A 13,921-nucleotide genomic window follows, 5' to 3' on the forward strand; every position below is an offset into this window, starting at 1 on the left:
CCAAATAGATTTTTGGTGTCAAAGTTTGGTGTCAACTTTGGTGTTTTTCTTATGGCACTTACTACCTTTGGTTCAAAAGTGACTTTTAGATCTTTACAATTTCTGCCCTCAGATTGAGCCGGTCATCCATCCATTCAACACATATGATGAACAAGAAACAAGTCGTGCCTTCAAGGGACCCGATAGTCTAGAAGAGTAGTGACAAGTAAACAGATAGCTGTGGTACATTATGGTAATTGCTGAAGTAGGGCAAAGTTCAGAGAGCTTTAGAAGAATGTAAGAGGGCCACCAAACTCAGTCTCAAGAACTCTAGAGTTCTTGAGAAAAGGAAGAGCTAAGCTGAGGTCTAAAGAAGTTATAGAAATTAAGTAAGCAAGAACAGTCAGAAAGGGCATGTTCTGGGCACCAAAACCAACCCAGAGTTTGTTTAAACACTGATTAGAAAAGCAAATAGAAGGAAGTGAATTGTTTGTCTGGAATCTGAATGGGCTCTTTTTCTTCTTGATTCTGATTCTGAGACAGCAAGATTTTCAAGTCACACAAACTGAGATTTGAATATTCACTTGTAAAACCTCTCCTAATGGCCCTATTTAAAATAGCAGGTTTCTCTTTCCATTTGCTATTCCCTTTGCCACTTCGTTTTTCTCTAAATATTTATCACCATATAATTTACTTTGTAGTGTACTTTGTATACTTGTCTGTTGCTTGACTCTTTTCTAATTTCTAATTGTAAATTTAATGTGAACAGGGTTGTGTTTTTTTTATGTTTGTTTTGTTTTACTATTATACTCACTGCGATAGTGTCTGAAACAGTGTCTAGCAGAAAGTAGGTATTCCGTAAATTTTTGTTGAAGAAATAAATTTCAATTCCCAGCTGTTACTCAGTTATATGACTTTTGGAAATTTATTAACTATTCAAAACCTTGATTTCCTCAATGGTTAAATAGAATTAATATCTACCTAGTGAGGAGTAAATGAGATAATTTGTGTAAAACAATCAGCATAATAAGATTCCACAGTTCTCCACATGAACTTTTTGGGGACCAGATATAGTTTGGAATTCAGAATTCTTCATATTTTAGAAGGGTAATAAGGAGCATGTATTATGCATTACATAGTGTCTTAGCAGGGTCTGGTAAGTAACCCATAACCTAATAGTAACATTTCTGCAGCAAAAGGTACAAATATTCACAACTTGATTGTAATAAATGAAGACTTTTGTAGCAGCTTTACATCTGTTCACGTCAAATTTTGCCTTTAAAAGTTTTAGGTCAGATTTTTTGCAGTCAAATTTGTTATAGAATAATTCAGTTTTCAGAGCTCGGTGAATTTTGGCATGGATTGGGATTGTAAATATGTGCCTGACACACAGTAGGTATTCTGTAAATGTCTCTCTCCTTTTTTTCTATCACATAGTTTCTTGACCTGTCTGGGAGAATGAGTCTCTACAAAGGCAGTGATCATTCTCTGTTTTGTTCATGAATAGATCTCACACCTTGGGACATCATTGGTACTCATTAAATATCATTGACTAAATAAAAAAAATCATGTTTATGAAATAAAATTAACTTGCATTAATATTACATATCTAAAGTAGAAAAATTTAAGTATTATTACTATGAAGCAGACTGCATAACAGATTTTTGTTGATGTGATTATTAAAAAAAAAAAAACTCTGTGGAGTTCCCACTGTGGCACAATAGGTTAATGATCCGGCTTGTCTCTCTGGAGGTACCCGTTTGATCCCTGGCCCAGTGCGGTGGGTTAAAGATCCAGGGTTGCTCCAGCTGTGGCATAAGTTGCTGCTCCAGCTTGGATTCGATCCCCAGTCTGGGAACTTCATCTATGCCCCAGTTACGGCTGAAAAAGAAGAAAAAAGTTCTGTAATCTTACCAGTGTATTCTCTTTTTTTCCTTGTTCGTATAACAAATGATGAATGCTTTTATTAAGAGAGGAGATCTAACATTCCATAAACGTTTACTGAGAACCTATCACTGTGATGCCTAATAGGTTCAGTGATGAAAAAAGATCAATCTTGTCTCTATTATTGGAAAACTTCAAGTCAGCCTTTGCAGTTCTTTAGCTGCTAGTGAACAGCTATGCCGCAGATCCTTTTACCTCTTACGGCCACTGTCATCAGACCACTCACACATGCAACACATCTAAAGTCATAAAGGACTCAGCAGTGTTTAAAATGTGTCTGGATCTTAGTGAAGGAAAATTACTAGGTCATGGGAGAATGTTCGAATCCAGAAGAACTGATGTCCCCTGCTCCATTCAGAGTCTTTCTTTCCCTAACATACTTCAAAGACTGGGCTTAAATGTTACATACTTAGGGTTATAAACTACGTAAGTGATCTTTAAGAGTATGTTCATCATAATGAAACTCAAGTGTAACTGATATTTTTGAGTCCCATGATGTATTTTATTATGACATTTTATCTTTCACAGAGAGTAATATGAATGAGTTCTCTTTAGCGTTACCTAGCTGATTTAACTTGCCTTGACATTTAAGCCAAAGGGTACTGTAATTGTTTTACCTGCACTAAACAGTTGCTTTGACAGTTAGTTAGTTTTGCATTGTGCAATAACAAGACTCTTCGAATGCAGTGCTTATTAATCCCTAGCTGTGGCATACTTGTGAGGAGTTTCGGAATTTCTTTTTGCACTTAAGATACTATAAAATTGTTCTTACCCTCTCATTTTAGTTATAGAGTGTGCTCTGTCCTTCATCAACAATTGTTATGAGCTTTGCTTTACCTCTCTGTAGTTGTGATAAGTTGCACCAAGGACATTCTCATGGCCAACTCTTTTTAGACTGGAAGAGGTTGGAAGAGTAGTCTGTGGTTGAGAAAGAGAGCAAAGCAATAGCCCTTAATGGATAACTATCATTTGATGCTGAGAAAACAATACACAGACAGTTCTTTATACTATTCTAATAAAAAATTAAGAGGTATTACTCAAAGTTCTTCCTTGAAACTTACATTATAATGTGACATATTCTCTTGTTCACAGCATAAACAAATGTAAAAATTACTATGAAGTGCTTGGAGTTACCAAAGATGCTGGTGATGAAGATTTGAAAAAAGCTTATAGAAAGCTTGCTTTGAAATTTCATCCAGACAAAAACCACGCACCTGGAGCAACAGATGCTTTTAAAAGTAAAGTAAACCTTTTAAAACAATTTTCTAAGCTCTTTTTTGAATCTACAATGTTTCAGAATATTAAATTCTACCTTTAGATGGTGCATTTAAAAGCCAGCATTAATAGGAGTCCTCAGAATTACTCAAAGCTTCAGTATTTTGTTAAACCAAGACCCAAACACAAGCTGTTTGGCTTCACAAAAGCACCATGCCAGTTTTGACAAATTTGGAGTAACTTTTCTAGATACCCAAGCATGCTTTCTAGTTTACCACACACAAGTAGTGTGATGACTATACATGAGCTTCTAGCCTACTACCAGCTGTTTCTAAAGGAACTAAAAACAAAATAAACTTTTTGAGGGTTTTTAAGATATTGGAGACTGGCTAGAATTGGAAAATTACTTGGAATCACTCTCCTGACCAGTGGTCCTTTATTTTTGTTAACTCTGGCCAACTTTTGTATTTTTTATATGTAGTTCTAACTAATGTGATTTTTTTCAAGAATGTTTCTTTCCTTTTGGCAACTATTAATTTTTCTTTATTTTCTTTCTTACTATTTCAGTTTTTTGCTAACTTAGTAAAAAAGTGTCAAAGAACTGATTTATAATTTCATATTTATTACATACAATTTTTCATAATAGTTAACTTCTGATTCATAGGAAAATACTTAAATTTGTGGCTGTTTGTTCTTATGAATTTGGCATTTATAGAGCCAGTGTATAATGTTTACAGTGAAATGCTGGGGTCTTAGAATAACAGGAGGGAGATACTCATTTTTAAAATATTCCTCAAAGATAGATGACTCAATTGGTCTTTCATAGAAATACTGTTAAAATGATTTCTAAAACAGTTTTATTTCTTAAAGGAAGTTGCCAAGCAAAATACATTTGGGGATTATCAATACATTGCAATAAAAGCAGCTTCCAGAGGGGCGCTGATGAAAGTAAAATATCACTGTGACAGTTAGACCTTCTCTTGTTTCCTTAAAGGGGGCATGTTGAAAGTACAGGAAAAGCTTCTCTACTGGAAAACACAACCTTTAGAACATATTCCCCCAAAGTTAAAAAAAAAAAAATTCACATTATAAATTAAAATCGTTTACTTTAAAAATATTTGTGTGTTTTTAAAATGTTTAAAAACATTTTATCAGTGAGTTATTTGCATACTTATGATCCGCTAGATGATTTCAGTATTAGTTCTTCATTAATGTTAAGAACATTAAACTGCTTTCTCCTGTTCTGTATTGAAGTCATGTTAGCATTATTGGCATTGAAATAATAGTAAGTGGATCTACCAATATTTTTACAGCCTGTGTTGCATTTTAAAGAAGTGAGCATAAATGTCACCCCACAGAGACATGCAGAGGAGTTTTACAAAGGTGGTTGTACTTAGGTCTGGTACATTTCAGAGTCTAATACTCTGCTTTGCAAAGCTAGAAACTTAATATTTATCAACATACTGAGCAGTGATTCATCTCTAGAGGAAAGTCTCACGTTATTCAATGCATAGGAGGTTATTTGTAAATCAGAATGCTAATTTATTAATGCCAAAGAGGATCATGATAGGGATATGGTTGATGAACCTATTTTTTATTGAGTTGAAACCATATAGAAAACCCAGATTGTAAGCTACAGATGTTTGGTGAGCAAAGACAGTTAATTAGAAAGTATTACTGCTAGTGTCATCACATAGAAATGGAAATTTTCATTCATTTAGCACACAGGATCTTTTCATTACTTCCTGAATCATCTTACTTTATTTTTAACCAGTTAATCTTAACTTCTGTGTTTGGGATGCCAAGCTGTTTATTCTAAGCAGAGACTATAGCTTTTTTGTTTGTGTATTAGGTGAGTATAGATTTATTGCTCTGTAATTGCCAAAACACTTTCTTACAGAAGATGGAAACCATTTGTTTTTTATTTTCTCCAAGAATAAAGAAAAGTTAGAGGAGATATTTTCATTAGTGTGTTTTGTAAAGCTCTAAAAATAAAAGATTACTATCAAAGATGGTAGACTAAAGTTCATGTGGCTATTTGTTCTTTAGGTTTGTGAATTTCTCAAACTGAGAATATTTATATATGTTTTACATCCAGAGAGTAAAAAATTATAATTTGCATGTTATATATAAACATACCTTAAGAAGTTATTTGAATGAAATTGATCTCTTTCTTTCTTTCTGATGTGGATATCTTCAAAACATTATCTATGTTATCATCAAAGACGTCCAGCTATTTCGGAGAGTATTTGTTTATTTTTTTAATTTTTTTTTTGTCTTTTGTCTTTTTTTTTGTTGTTGTTGTTGCTATTTCTTGGGCCGCTCCCGCGGCATATGGAGGTTCCCAGTCTAGGGGTTGAATCAGAGCTGTAGCCACCGGCCTACGCCAGAGCCACAGCAACGCGGGATCCGAGCCGCGTCTGCAACCTACACCACAGCTCACGGCAACACTGGATTGTTAACCCACTGAGCAAGGGCAGGGACTGAACCCGCAACCTCATGGTTCCTAGTCGGATTCGTTAACCACTGCGCCACGACAGGAACTCCTCGGAGAGTATTTGAATAGTACATGTGCCTGTTAATATATACATGAATATAATAACAAGAGGCATGGATCAGCTCTTTATGTGTTTGCTTAATAGATAATAATGTATCAGATGCTATTGCCTTTGTTAGGTCTGGTAGTTCAAAATTCTTAATCTCTAAGAAAAAAGAAGCCCATTCTACCCTAGAGCTAGTTATTGTAGAGAAATGAAATGAGAAAACATGAGATATTCTCTTACTAATTTATAAAGGGTACACAAGTCTCACACAGAACATTTGGCATAATAGCAGTACCCCTAACTTTTTTTAGTTCCCAGTCTAGGGATTGAATCAGTGCTACAGCTGCTGACCTATGCCACAGCCATAGCAATGCAGGATCCTAGCTGCGTCTGCAACCTACACCAGAACTTATGGCAATGCCGGATCCTTAAGCCCACCCTGGCCTTGCTCAGTGGCTTAAGGATCTCACCTTGCCATGAGCTGTGGTGTAGGTTGCAGATGTGGTGCAGATCCCGCATTGCTGTGGCTGTGGTGTAGGCTGGCAGCTACTGCTACAATTCAACCCCTAGCCTGGGACATATGCCACAGGTGCAGCCCTAAAAATACCAAAAAAAATTGCAAAACCAAAATAAAACTAACAATGAATGGAAGAAATAACAGAGTGAGGAAAAAAAAAAGACTCAGTGAACTGGAAAATAGAAAAATATACCTTATCCAACTTATCCAATTTGAACAATGGAGAAAATAGACTTAAAAAAAAAAAAAAAGCATAATCTCAAGCACAAGTGAGACTAGAACAAAAGATCTAACATTCTTAGAACAAGAGTCCTGGAAGAAGAGGAGAAAGAGGGCATAGCTGAAAAAGTATTCAAAAAATAAAAATTGGAAACTTCACATACTTGGCAAAAGATATAACTCAAGAAGCTGAATGAACCCAAAGAGATAAACCAAATGAAATCCACACCAAGAAACATCTTAGTCAAATTTCTGAAAACTGAGTACAAAGAAAAAACCTTGAGAGCCACAGAAGAGAAATGACATATTATTTATAGGAGAAAAGCAATTCAAATGATAATGAATTTCACATAAGAAATCATGCAGGCCAGGAGGAAAAGGCACATTTTTCAATACTGAAGGAAAAGAAGCTATCAACCCAGAATTCTATACCCAGCAAGTATATTTGTCAAGAATAAAGGGGAAATCAAGATATTTTAAGGTGAAGGAAAAATAATAGAATTTGTCATTAGCAGACATACCCTAAAAGAATAGCTGAAGGAAATTCTTTAAACAAAAGAAAACAATAAAAGAAGAAATCTGAAAATGTCAAGAAGGAAGAAAGAGCATGGTAAGCAAAAATGTAGGTAAATGTAATATACTTTGCTGCTCTTAAATTTCTAAATTATGGTTGACATTTGAAGCAAACATTTTAACATTGTCTGATATGGTTAAATGTATATAGAGAAAATAAATAAGGCAATTATATTATAAATGGGAAAGGGTAAAGGAAAAAAAAAATAAGGATTTTGCACTACACTTGAACTAGCAAAGTGATGACACCAATCAGCTGTGATAAGTTATTTATGCATAATGTAATGTCTGGAACAACTTCTAAAAAACCTGTGCAAAGAGATAGACTCAGAAAACACTAGATAAATCAAAATGGAATTCTTAAAAAAATGTTCAGGTAAACTTACTGTCAGTCAGGAAAAAGGAAACAGAAGAGAAAATAAAAAAATAAAATGGCAGACATAAGCTCTAGTTTAATCAGTAGTTTCATATAAATGTAAATGATCTAAATATAGAATTTAAGTTATTAAAACATTGTAAATCAGCTGTACTTCAATAAAAGTTAAAAATAAATAAATATATGAATTAAAAGAGATTGGCAGAGTGAATTAAAAAATATAACTTTATTATATATTGTCTATAAAAAACTCACTTCATTTATAACACTATTGACAGACTGAAAGTGAAGAAATGAAAAAAATATGCATATAAACATTAATTAAAAGAAAGTGGCAGTGGCTATATTAATATTAGATAAAGTGGAATTTAGACTAAAAAAACTACCAGAGAGAGACATTATATTATGATGAGAGGATCAGTTCTTCAAGCAGACATAACAGTACAGATTTGTATGCACCAAAAAACAGATGCAAAATATGCAAATCAAAAACTCATAGAACAGGAGGGAGAAATAGGCAAATTCACAATTAGAGTTGGAATCTTCTCTCAACACTTGATAGAATAACTAGACAGAAAATCAGCAAGAATATAAAAAGTTAAACACCATTTTTAACCAAGACCTAATCAACATTTTTAGAACACTCTACCCAACAACATCAGACTATAAGGTTTTTTTCATGTGCTCAGAACATATTCTGAGTTAGACTATTATCTTAAAATTTAAAAAACAAGTTGTATAGAATGTGTTCTTTGACCACAGTGAAATCAAATAGAGTCAATAACAGATAATTAGAAGATGTTCAATCACTTGGACACTGGACAAGACACTTCTAAATAATCTATGGGTAAAAGGAATCTCAAGAGAATAAAAAAAAATACATTAAACTGAATAAAAGTTCAACACATCAAAACTTGAAATAAACAGCTAACATTAGTGCTGAGAGGAAAGTATACACCAAGTGCATGTATTAGGCAAGAGGAACAGCTTTAGTCATCTGTGCTTCCACTTCTTAAATCTAGAAAAAGAAGAACAAAATAAACCTAAAACAAGAAGAAGGAAATAAAAGTGAGAGTGGGAATCAATACAATTGAAAACAGAAAAATAATAATGAAGATTGACGAAATAAAACTAGTTCTTTGAAAAGGTCAATAAAGCTAACAGACTGACGGGGAAAAAAGAAGACAGAAATTATTATCATCAAAAGTAGTATCAGCAACAAGGATACAAACCCTGCAAACATCAAAGGATAAGAGACTACTACGGAACAGCACCACAAGCATAAACTTACAACTTAGATGAGGTCGACTTATTTTTTGAAAAATACAGATGGTTGGAACTCTGAAGTAGTTGATGTAAACTGCCCTATAACTGCCCCATAACTAATTAAGAGACTCCCCAAAAGAAATCTCCAGGCTCAGATATTGTAATGGAGAACTCTATAAAACTTTAAAAGAAGAGGTAAAACCAGTTCTACCAAGTCTCTTCCTGAAAATACAATGAAAGGAATATATCCCAATCCATTTCACAAAATAATTATTACCCTGCTATCAAAATCAGTCAAAGACTACAAAAAAGAGAAAACTACAGATTAGTATCCTTCATGGAATAAACCCAAATATCCTTAACAAAATATCATAATGAAGCAGTCTTTAAAAATAATTATACATCCTGCCCAAGTAGAGTTTATTCCAAGGATGCAAGACAATGTTGGTTCACTATTGGAATATCAGTCAGTGTGATCCACTATTTTAACAGGCTAAAGAAGAAAGATCTCGGAGTTCCCATCGTGGCTCAGTGGTTAACAAATCCGACTAGGAACCATGAGGTTGCGAGTTCAATCCCTGGCCATGCTCAGTGGGTTAAGGATCCAGCATTGCTGTGAGCTGTGGTGTAGGCCCGCAGCTACAGCTCCAATTAGACCCCTAGCCTGGAAACCTCCATGTGCTGCAAGTGCAGCCCTAGAAAAGACAAAAAAAAAAAAAAAATAGATCTCATTGTATCAATCAGTGCGGTAAAAGTATTTGAAAGTTTTCACCACTCATTCATGATAAAAACTGACAGGAAATAAAACACTGACAGAAAAAAAGGAATAGAAGGGAATTGCCTCACATTGATAAAAGAGCGACTATAGAAAACTTATAGTTAACACTATACTTAATGGAAAAAACGGAATGCTTTCCCCCTAAGATTGGAAACAAAGCAAGAATGTCCCTTTTCACCACTCTTACTCAACATAGTGTTGAAAGTTCTAGTCCATTAAGGTAGGGAAGGAAATAAGGCACACAGATTGGAAAGGAAGAAGTGATGAAATTGTCCCTGTTTGCAAATAACATGATTATGTATAAAATCCCCAAGGAATGTACCAAAAAAAAAAAAAATTCCTACAATTAATAAGTGAATCCTGCTAGATTTTGGAATAAAAGCTAAATGTACGAAAATCAGTTTCTGTATTTATAAATATTTAGTATGTTTCTACGTACTAGTATTGAACATGTAGACACTACAATTAAAAATAGATTGCTATTTATAATCACACATATGAGAAATACGTAGGTGTAGATTTAACAAAACTTGTTTAAGATTTATATGCTAAAAGCTATACAATACTATTGAGAGAAATCAGAGAGGATCTAAATAAATGAAATGATATGTCATGTTCATGGATCGGAAGATATAACAAACATAGTAGTAAAGACATCAAAACTCCCACAAGTTGGTATACCTCATATGAGTCCCGTCAAAATCCTAGCAAGACTGCATTGGAGATAAAAAGATGTTTATTCTAAAATTCATATGGAAAGACAAAAAACCTGAATCAATAAAAAATGATTTATTAAAAGAACAGAGTAGGAATAACAGCATACCTAATTTGAAGACTTACTCTGTAGCTACCGTTGTCATAATCAAGTGGTATTAGCAGAGGGATAGATGCATAGATGAATGGAACAGCATAGGGAACCCATACAAGTATGACAGAGATTCAAAAACAGTGGAGGAAAGATAGCCTTTTTAGCAAATGGTTTTGGAGCAATTGGACATTTGTAGGCAAAACGACCAAAAAGAAATTAACCTTGAGAAAAATCTCATGCTTTATATAAGAATGAATTCAAAAATGAATCTTGAATGTAAATGTAAAACTTTTTTAGCAAAAAATGATGGGAGTAAATCCTTAGGATCTTGGGTTATGCAATGATTTCTTAGACTTAGTACTGGGCAGTTTATCAAAAAAAGAAAGTTGGACTTCATCAAAATATTATTTGTTTGCTCTGCAAAGACACTATGAAGTGGAGGAAAAGAAAAGCAGCAGAATAGGAGAAGATATTTGCAAGCACATAGCTGACAAAGGACTAGTATCTAGAATATACAAAGTACTCCCCAAACCCAAAATTAACAAAGACAGCCCAATTAGAAATTAGGTAAGAGATGTGAAGATACATCCCACTAAAGGTTATAAACGCATGGCAAATAAGCTTATGAAAAGACTTTTAATGTCATTTATTAGCCGTTGGAGATAATACAAAGTAAAACCAAAATGAGATCTCACTAAACCTATCAAGTGGTTAAATTAGAAAATAGTAACAACACCAAATATAGATGCAGAGAAGCTGGATCCTTTATACATGTTGTTGGGATATGAAATGACACAGTCACTCTATAAAACAGCTTGGTAGTTTCTCACAAAACTAAGTATTCAACTGACAGACAATCCAGCAAATGCATTTCTAAGAATTTATCCCAGAAATGAAAATTTCTATTTATGTATAAACCTATACGTGAATGTACGTAACAGTTTTATTTGTAGTACCAAAAGCTAGAAACGACCCAGATGTTGTTCACTCAGGTGGTTAGTGAAACAGTGGTACATCCCTGACATGGGAAACTACTCAGCAATAAAAAGCAATGAGTGGATGGTGTATTAAAATGTTAGGAATTCCACAAAGGAATTTGGGGGAGGGGAATACAATTCAGTTTATAAAAGTTCTTTATGTGTTTTATGCAAACAATGTGGCATTCCTGCTGAGGCTCATGGGAGACCAGCACACCATCCATAATGAGTACTGTATCAATATTTTCGTACTGCCATCTGTAATTTTTAGTGCATATGCTGCTTTTAAAAACATTCCTGGAGTTCCCGTCCTGGCTCAGTGGTTAACGAATCTGACTAGGAACCATGAGGTTGCAGGTTCAATCCCTGGCCTCGCTCAGTGGGTTAAGGATCCGGTGTTGCCCTGAGCTGTGGTGTAGATTGCAGACACGGCTCGGATGCCGCGTTGCTGTTGCTCTGGCGTAGGCCAGTGGCTACAGCTCCCATTCACCCCTTAGCCTGGGAACCTCTATATGCCGTGAGAGCGGCCCAAGAAATGGCAATAAGACCGAAACAAAACAAAAAAAATTCCTCAAAAAAACCCTGCTTTTATTTCCCCCCCCCCCCTTTTTTTTTTAATTTTATGGCCACACCTGCAGCATATGAAAGTTCCCGGACATGAAATTGAATCCAAGCCGTAGCTATGAGCTGTGCCACAGCTGGGGCAATGCTGGATCCTTTAACCCACTGGACCAGGCACCTCCACATTGCCCTGAGCTGTTACAGTTGGATTCTTAACCCTCTGTGCCATACCAGGAACTACTGCTTTTATTTTTTATTGATTTTTTTTAAATTGAAGTACAGTTGACTTGCATTATTATGTTGGCTTTGAGTGTACAATTTGGTTGTTCAGTGTTTTTGTGGATTATACCCCATATTAGAGTGATTGTAAAATTTTGGCTGTGTTCCCTGTGCTGTACCTTTTACTTACCTATGACCCTACTACTTACGTTTCATACCTTGAAGTATCAAGGTTTAGTCCTGTTTCTGGAGGCCAATTTGGACTATTACAGGGTGTTCCTCACAAGAAAAAATATCATACGGTACAGCAGGAAATAATTCCCTAAAGAGAGTCTCTCTTCAGTGTTGCATATCAACAGCTATAATATATAGTAGTCAAGCTCATAATGGGAAGATTCACAGCAATAGTGATGGTGATGATCAGGGTGAGGGAAAGATACTCCTATATTAATAAGAAACCTGTAGTAATGGAAGATGAGAAGACAGGTTTTCCTGAGTGAGTGGCACGCTTCAACATCAGTTCTCACGGAGTAGCAGCAGTGAGATTTCTAGATTAACAGGGAAATACGTTCTACAGGGGCAAATCCTTGTAGCAGGAAGAAAACGAAATCCAATCCAGTAAAAGGCCTTGGGACTTAACCCCATTGCCAACCATGGAAAGAGAGGCTTATGGGCAACGAGGGACCTCAGACCAGGACCCCCACAAGACACCCACCAGCTTTCAGGAGTGAGGAGAGCTGGCTGACAGTCTGTGAGTACGTGTAATGAAGGCAGGGTCCTGATCCACACCTGGCACAGAAGCACCTCTTAATACAGACATTTAGTTCCCAGTATTGTTGACCCTCATATGCTGGCTGCGTTTCTGCCATCTGCAGGAGGTGACAGGGACTGTCCGGTCCCTGGAGGACTTTAATTGTCAGCACGTGCAGGGAGAGAGTGACTCAGCTACAGAGAACCTCAAGGTTCTCCCCAGAGTGGGTGACACACAGTGATTAAGAGAGGTAGGGAATATATAGGACTGGATACTTGGGTTCGATTTTGCACCACTATGAAGGCCTGTGTTAGTTCATTGGCAGCCTGTGTGGTTGGCTGACTCTTGCTGTAAGGCTGAGGGGCAGCCCAGCTTCCTGTCTGCATGTATTTCTTCCTCATATTTCCAAAGATGTTCTTATTGAGGTCACTACCTCATAAATATCCAGTACACTAAACTCCATCTCTTCTGCCCTCTGGGAACCAAAAACTGTGGCAAAAGTGAAAGATTGTTGGGGAAATGGAGATCATAGTAGAAGGAGTCAAATTCTGCTGAGGTCAAAAAGAAGGAAAAAACTGGTAAATTCTCATGAGATTTGGCTAGACATTGGCTTTGCCAGCAAGAATGATATCCATGAATTAATGGGGACAAAAACCAAGATTGTTTGAGGTGGGGAGAAATGTTAATTAATGAGCTCTACCCTCAACTTGGATTAAAAAGGAAACGGAAAGGAAGTTATTGGAAATAAAAGTTCAAAGTGGAAAAAAAGGGAATGAATGGCTTATATAACAGCCTGGCTCAATCTCCAAAGAATTATGCTGATTGAAAAAAGCCAGTCTGGGAGGTTTCATTCCATTTATGTAATGTATTATTCTATTTGTATAGCATTCTTGAATGCCAAAATTATAGCAATAGAGAATAGAGTGGTTCATGGTTGTAGGGGGTTAAGGAGAGGAGGGAGGGAAGGAAATAGATGTGGTTATAGAAGAGCAACATGAGATGTTGATGGAAATGTTCCATATCCTGATTGTTTCAGTGTCAGTATCTTATCTGCGATATCATGCTATAATTTTGTAAGATGTTATCATAAGGGAAAATTAGGTAACAGGTAGAAGAGATTGCTTTATATTATTTCTTACAACTTCGTGTGAATCTAAAGTTAACCTTGGAGTTAAGAACCTGACTAGTATCTGTG

At 35.6% G+C, this 13,921-nt stretch overlaps 1 protein-coding gene across 3 annotated transcripts in view; it reads left to right on the top strand.

Moving 5' to 3' along the window:
- DNAJB14 (DnaJ heat shock protein family (Hsp40) member B14) overlaps positions 1 to 13,921 on the top strand; it is a 51,155-nt gene that overhangs the window by 27,176 nt on the left and 10,058 nt on the right. For 2 of the 3 annotated variants that reach the window (XM_047798482.1, XM_047798485.1), the window contains one exon: positions 3,016 to 3,161. The exons of the other annotated variant lie outside the window; for it this stretch is intronic. In XM_047798482.1, the coding sequence (XP_047654438.1) occupies positions 3,016 to 3,161 (146 nt within the window). The remainder of the gene's footprint in view (positions 1 to 3,015; positions 3,162 to 13,921) is intronic. 3 annotated transcript variants of the gene reach the window in all.

This window comes from Phacochoerus africanus, chromosome 10, assembly GCF_016906955.1.
Source record: "Phacochoerus africanus isolate WHEZ1 chromosome 10, ROS_Pafr_v1, whole genome shotgun sequence".
NCBI classification, from domain to species: domain Eukaryota; kingdom Metazoa; phylum Chordata; class Mammalia; order Artiodactyla; family Suidae; genus Phacochoerus; species Phacochoerus africanus.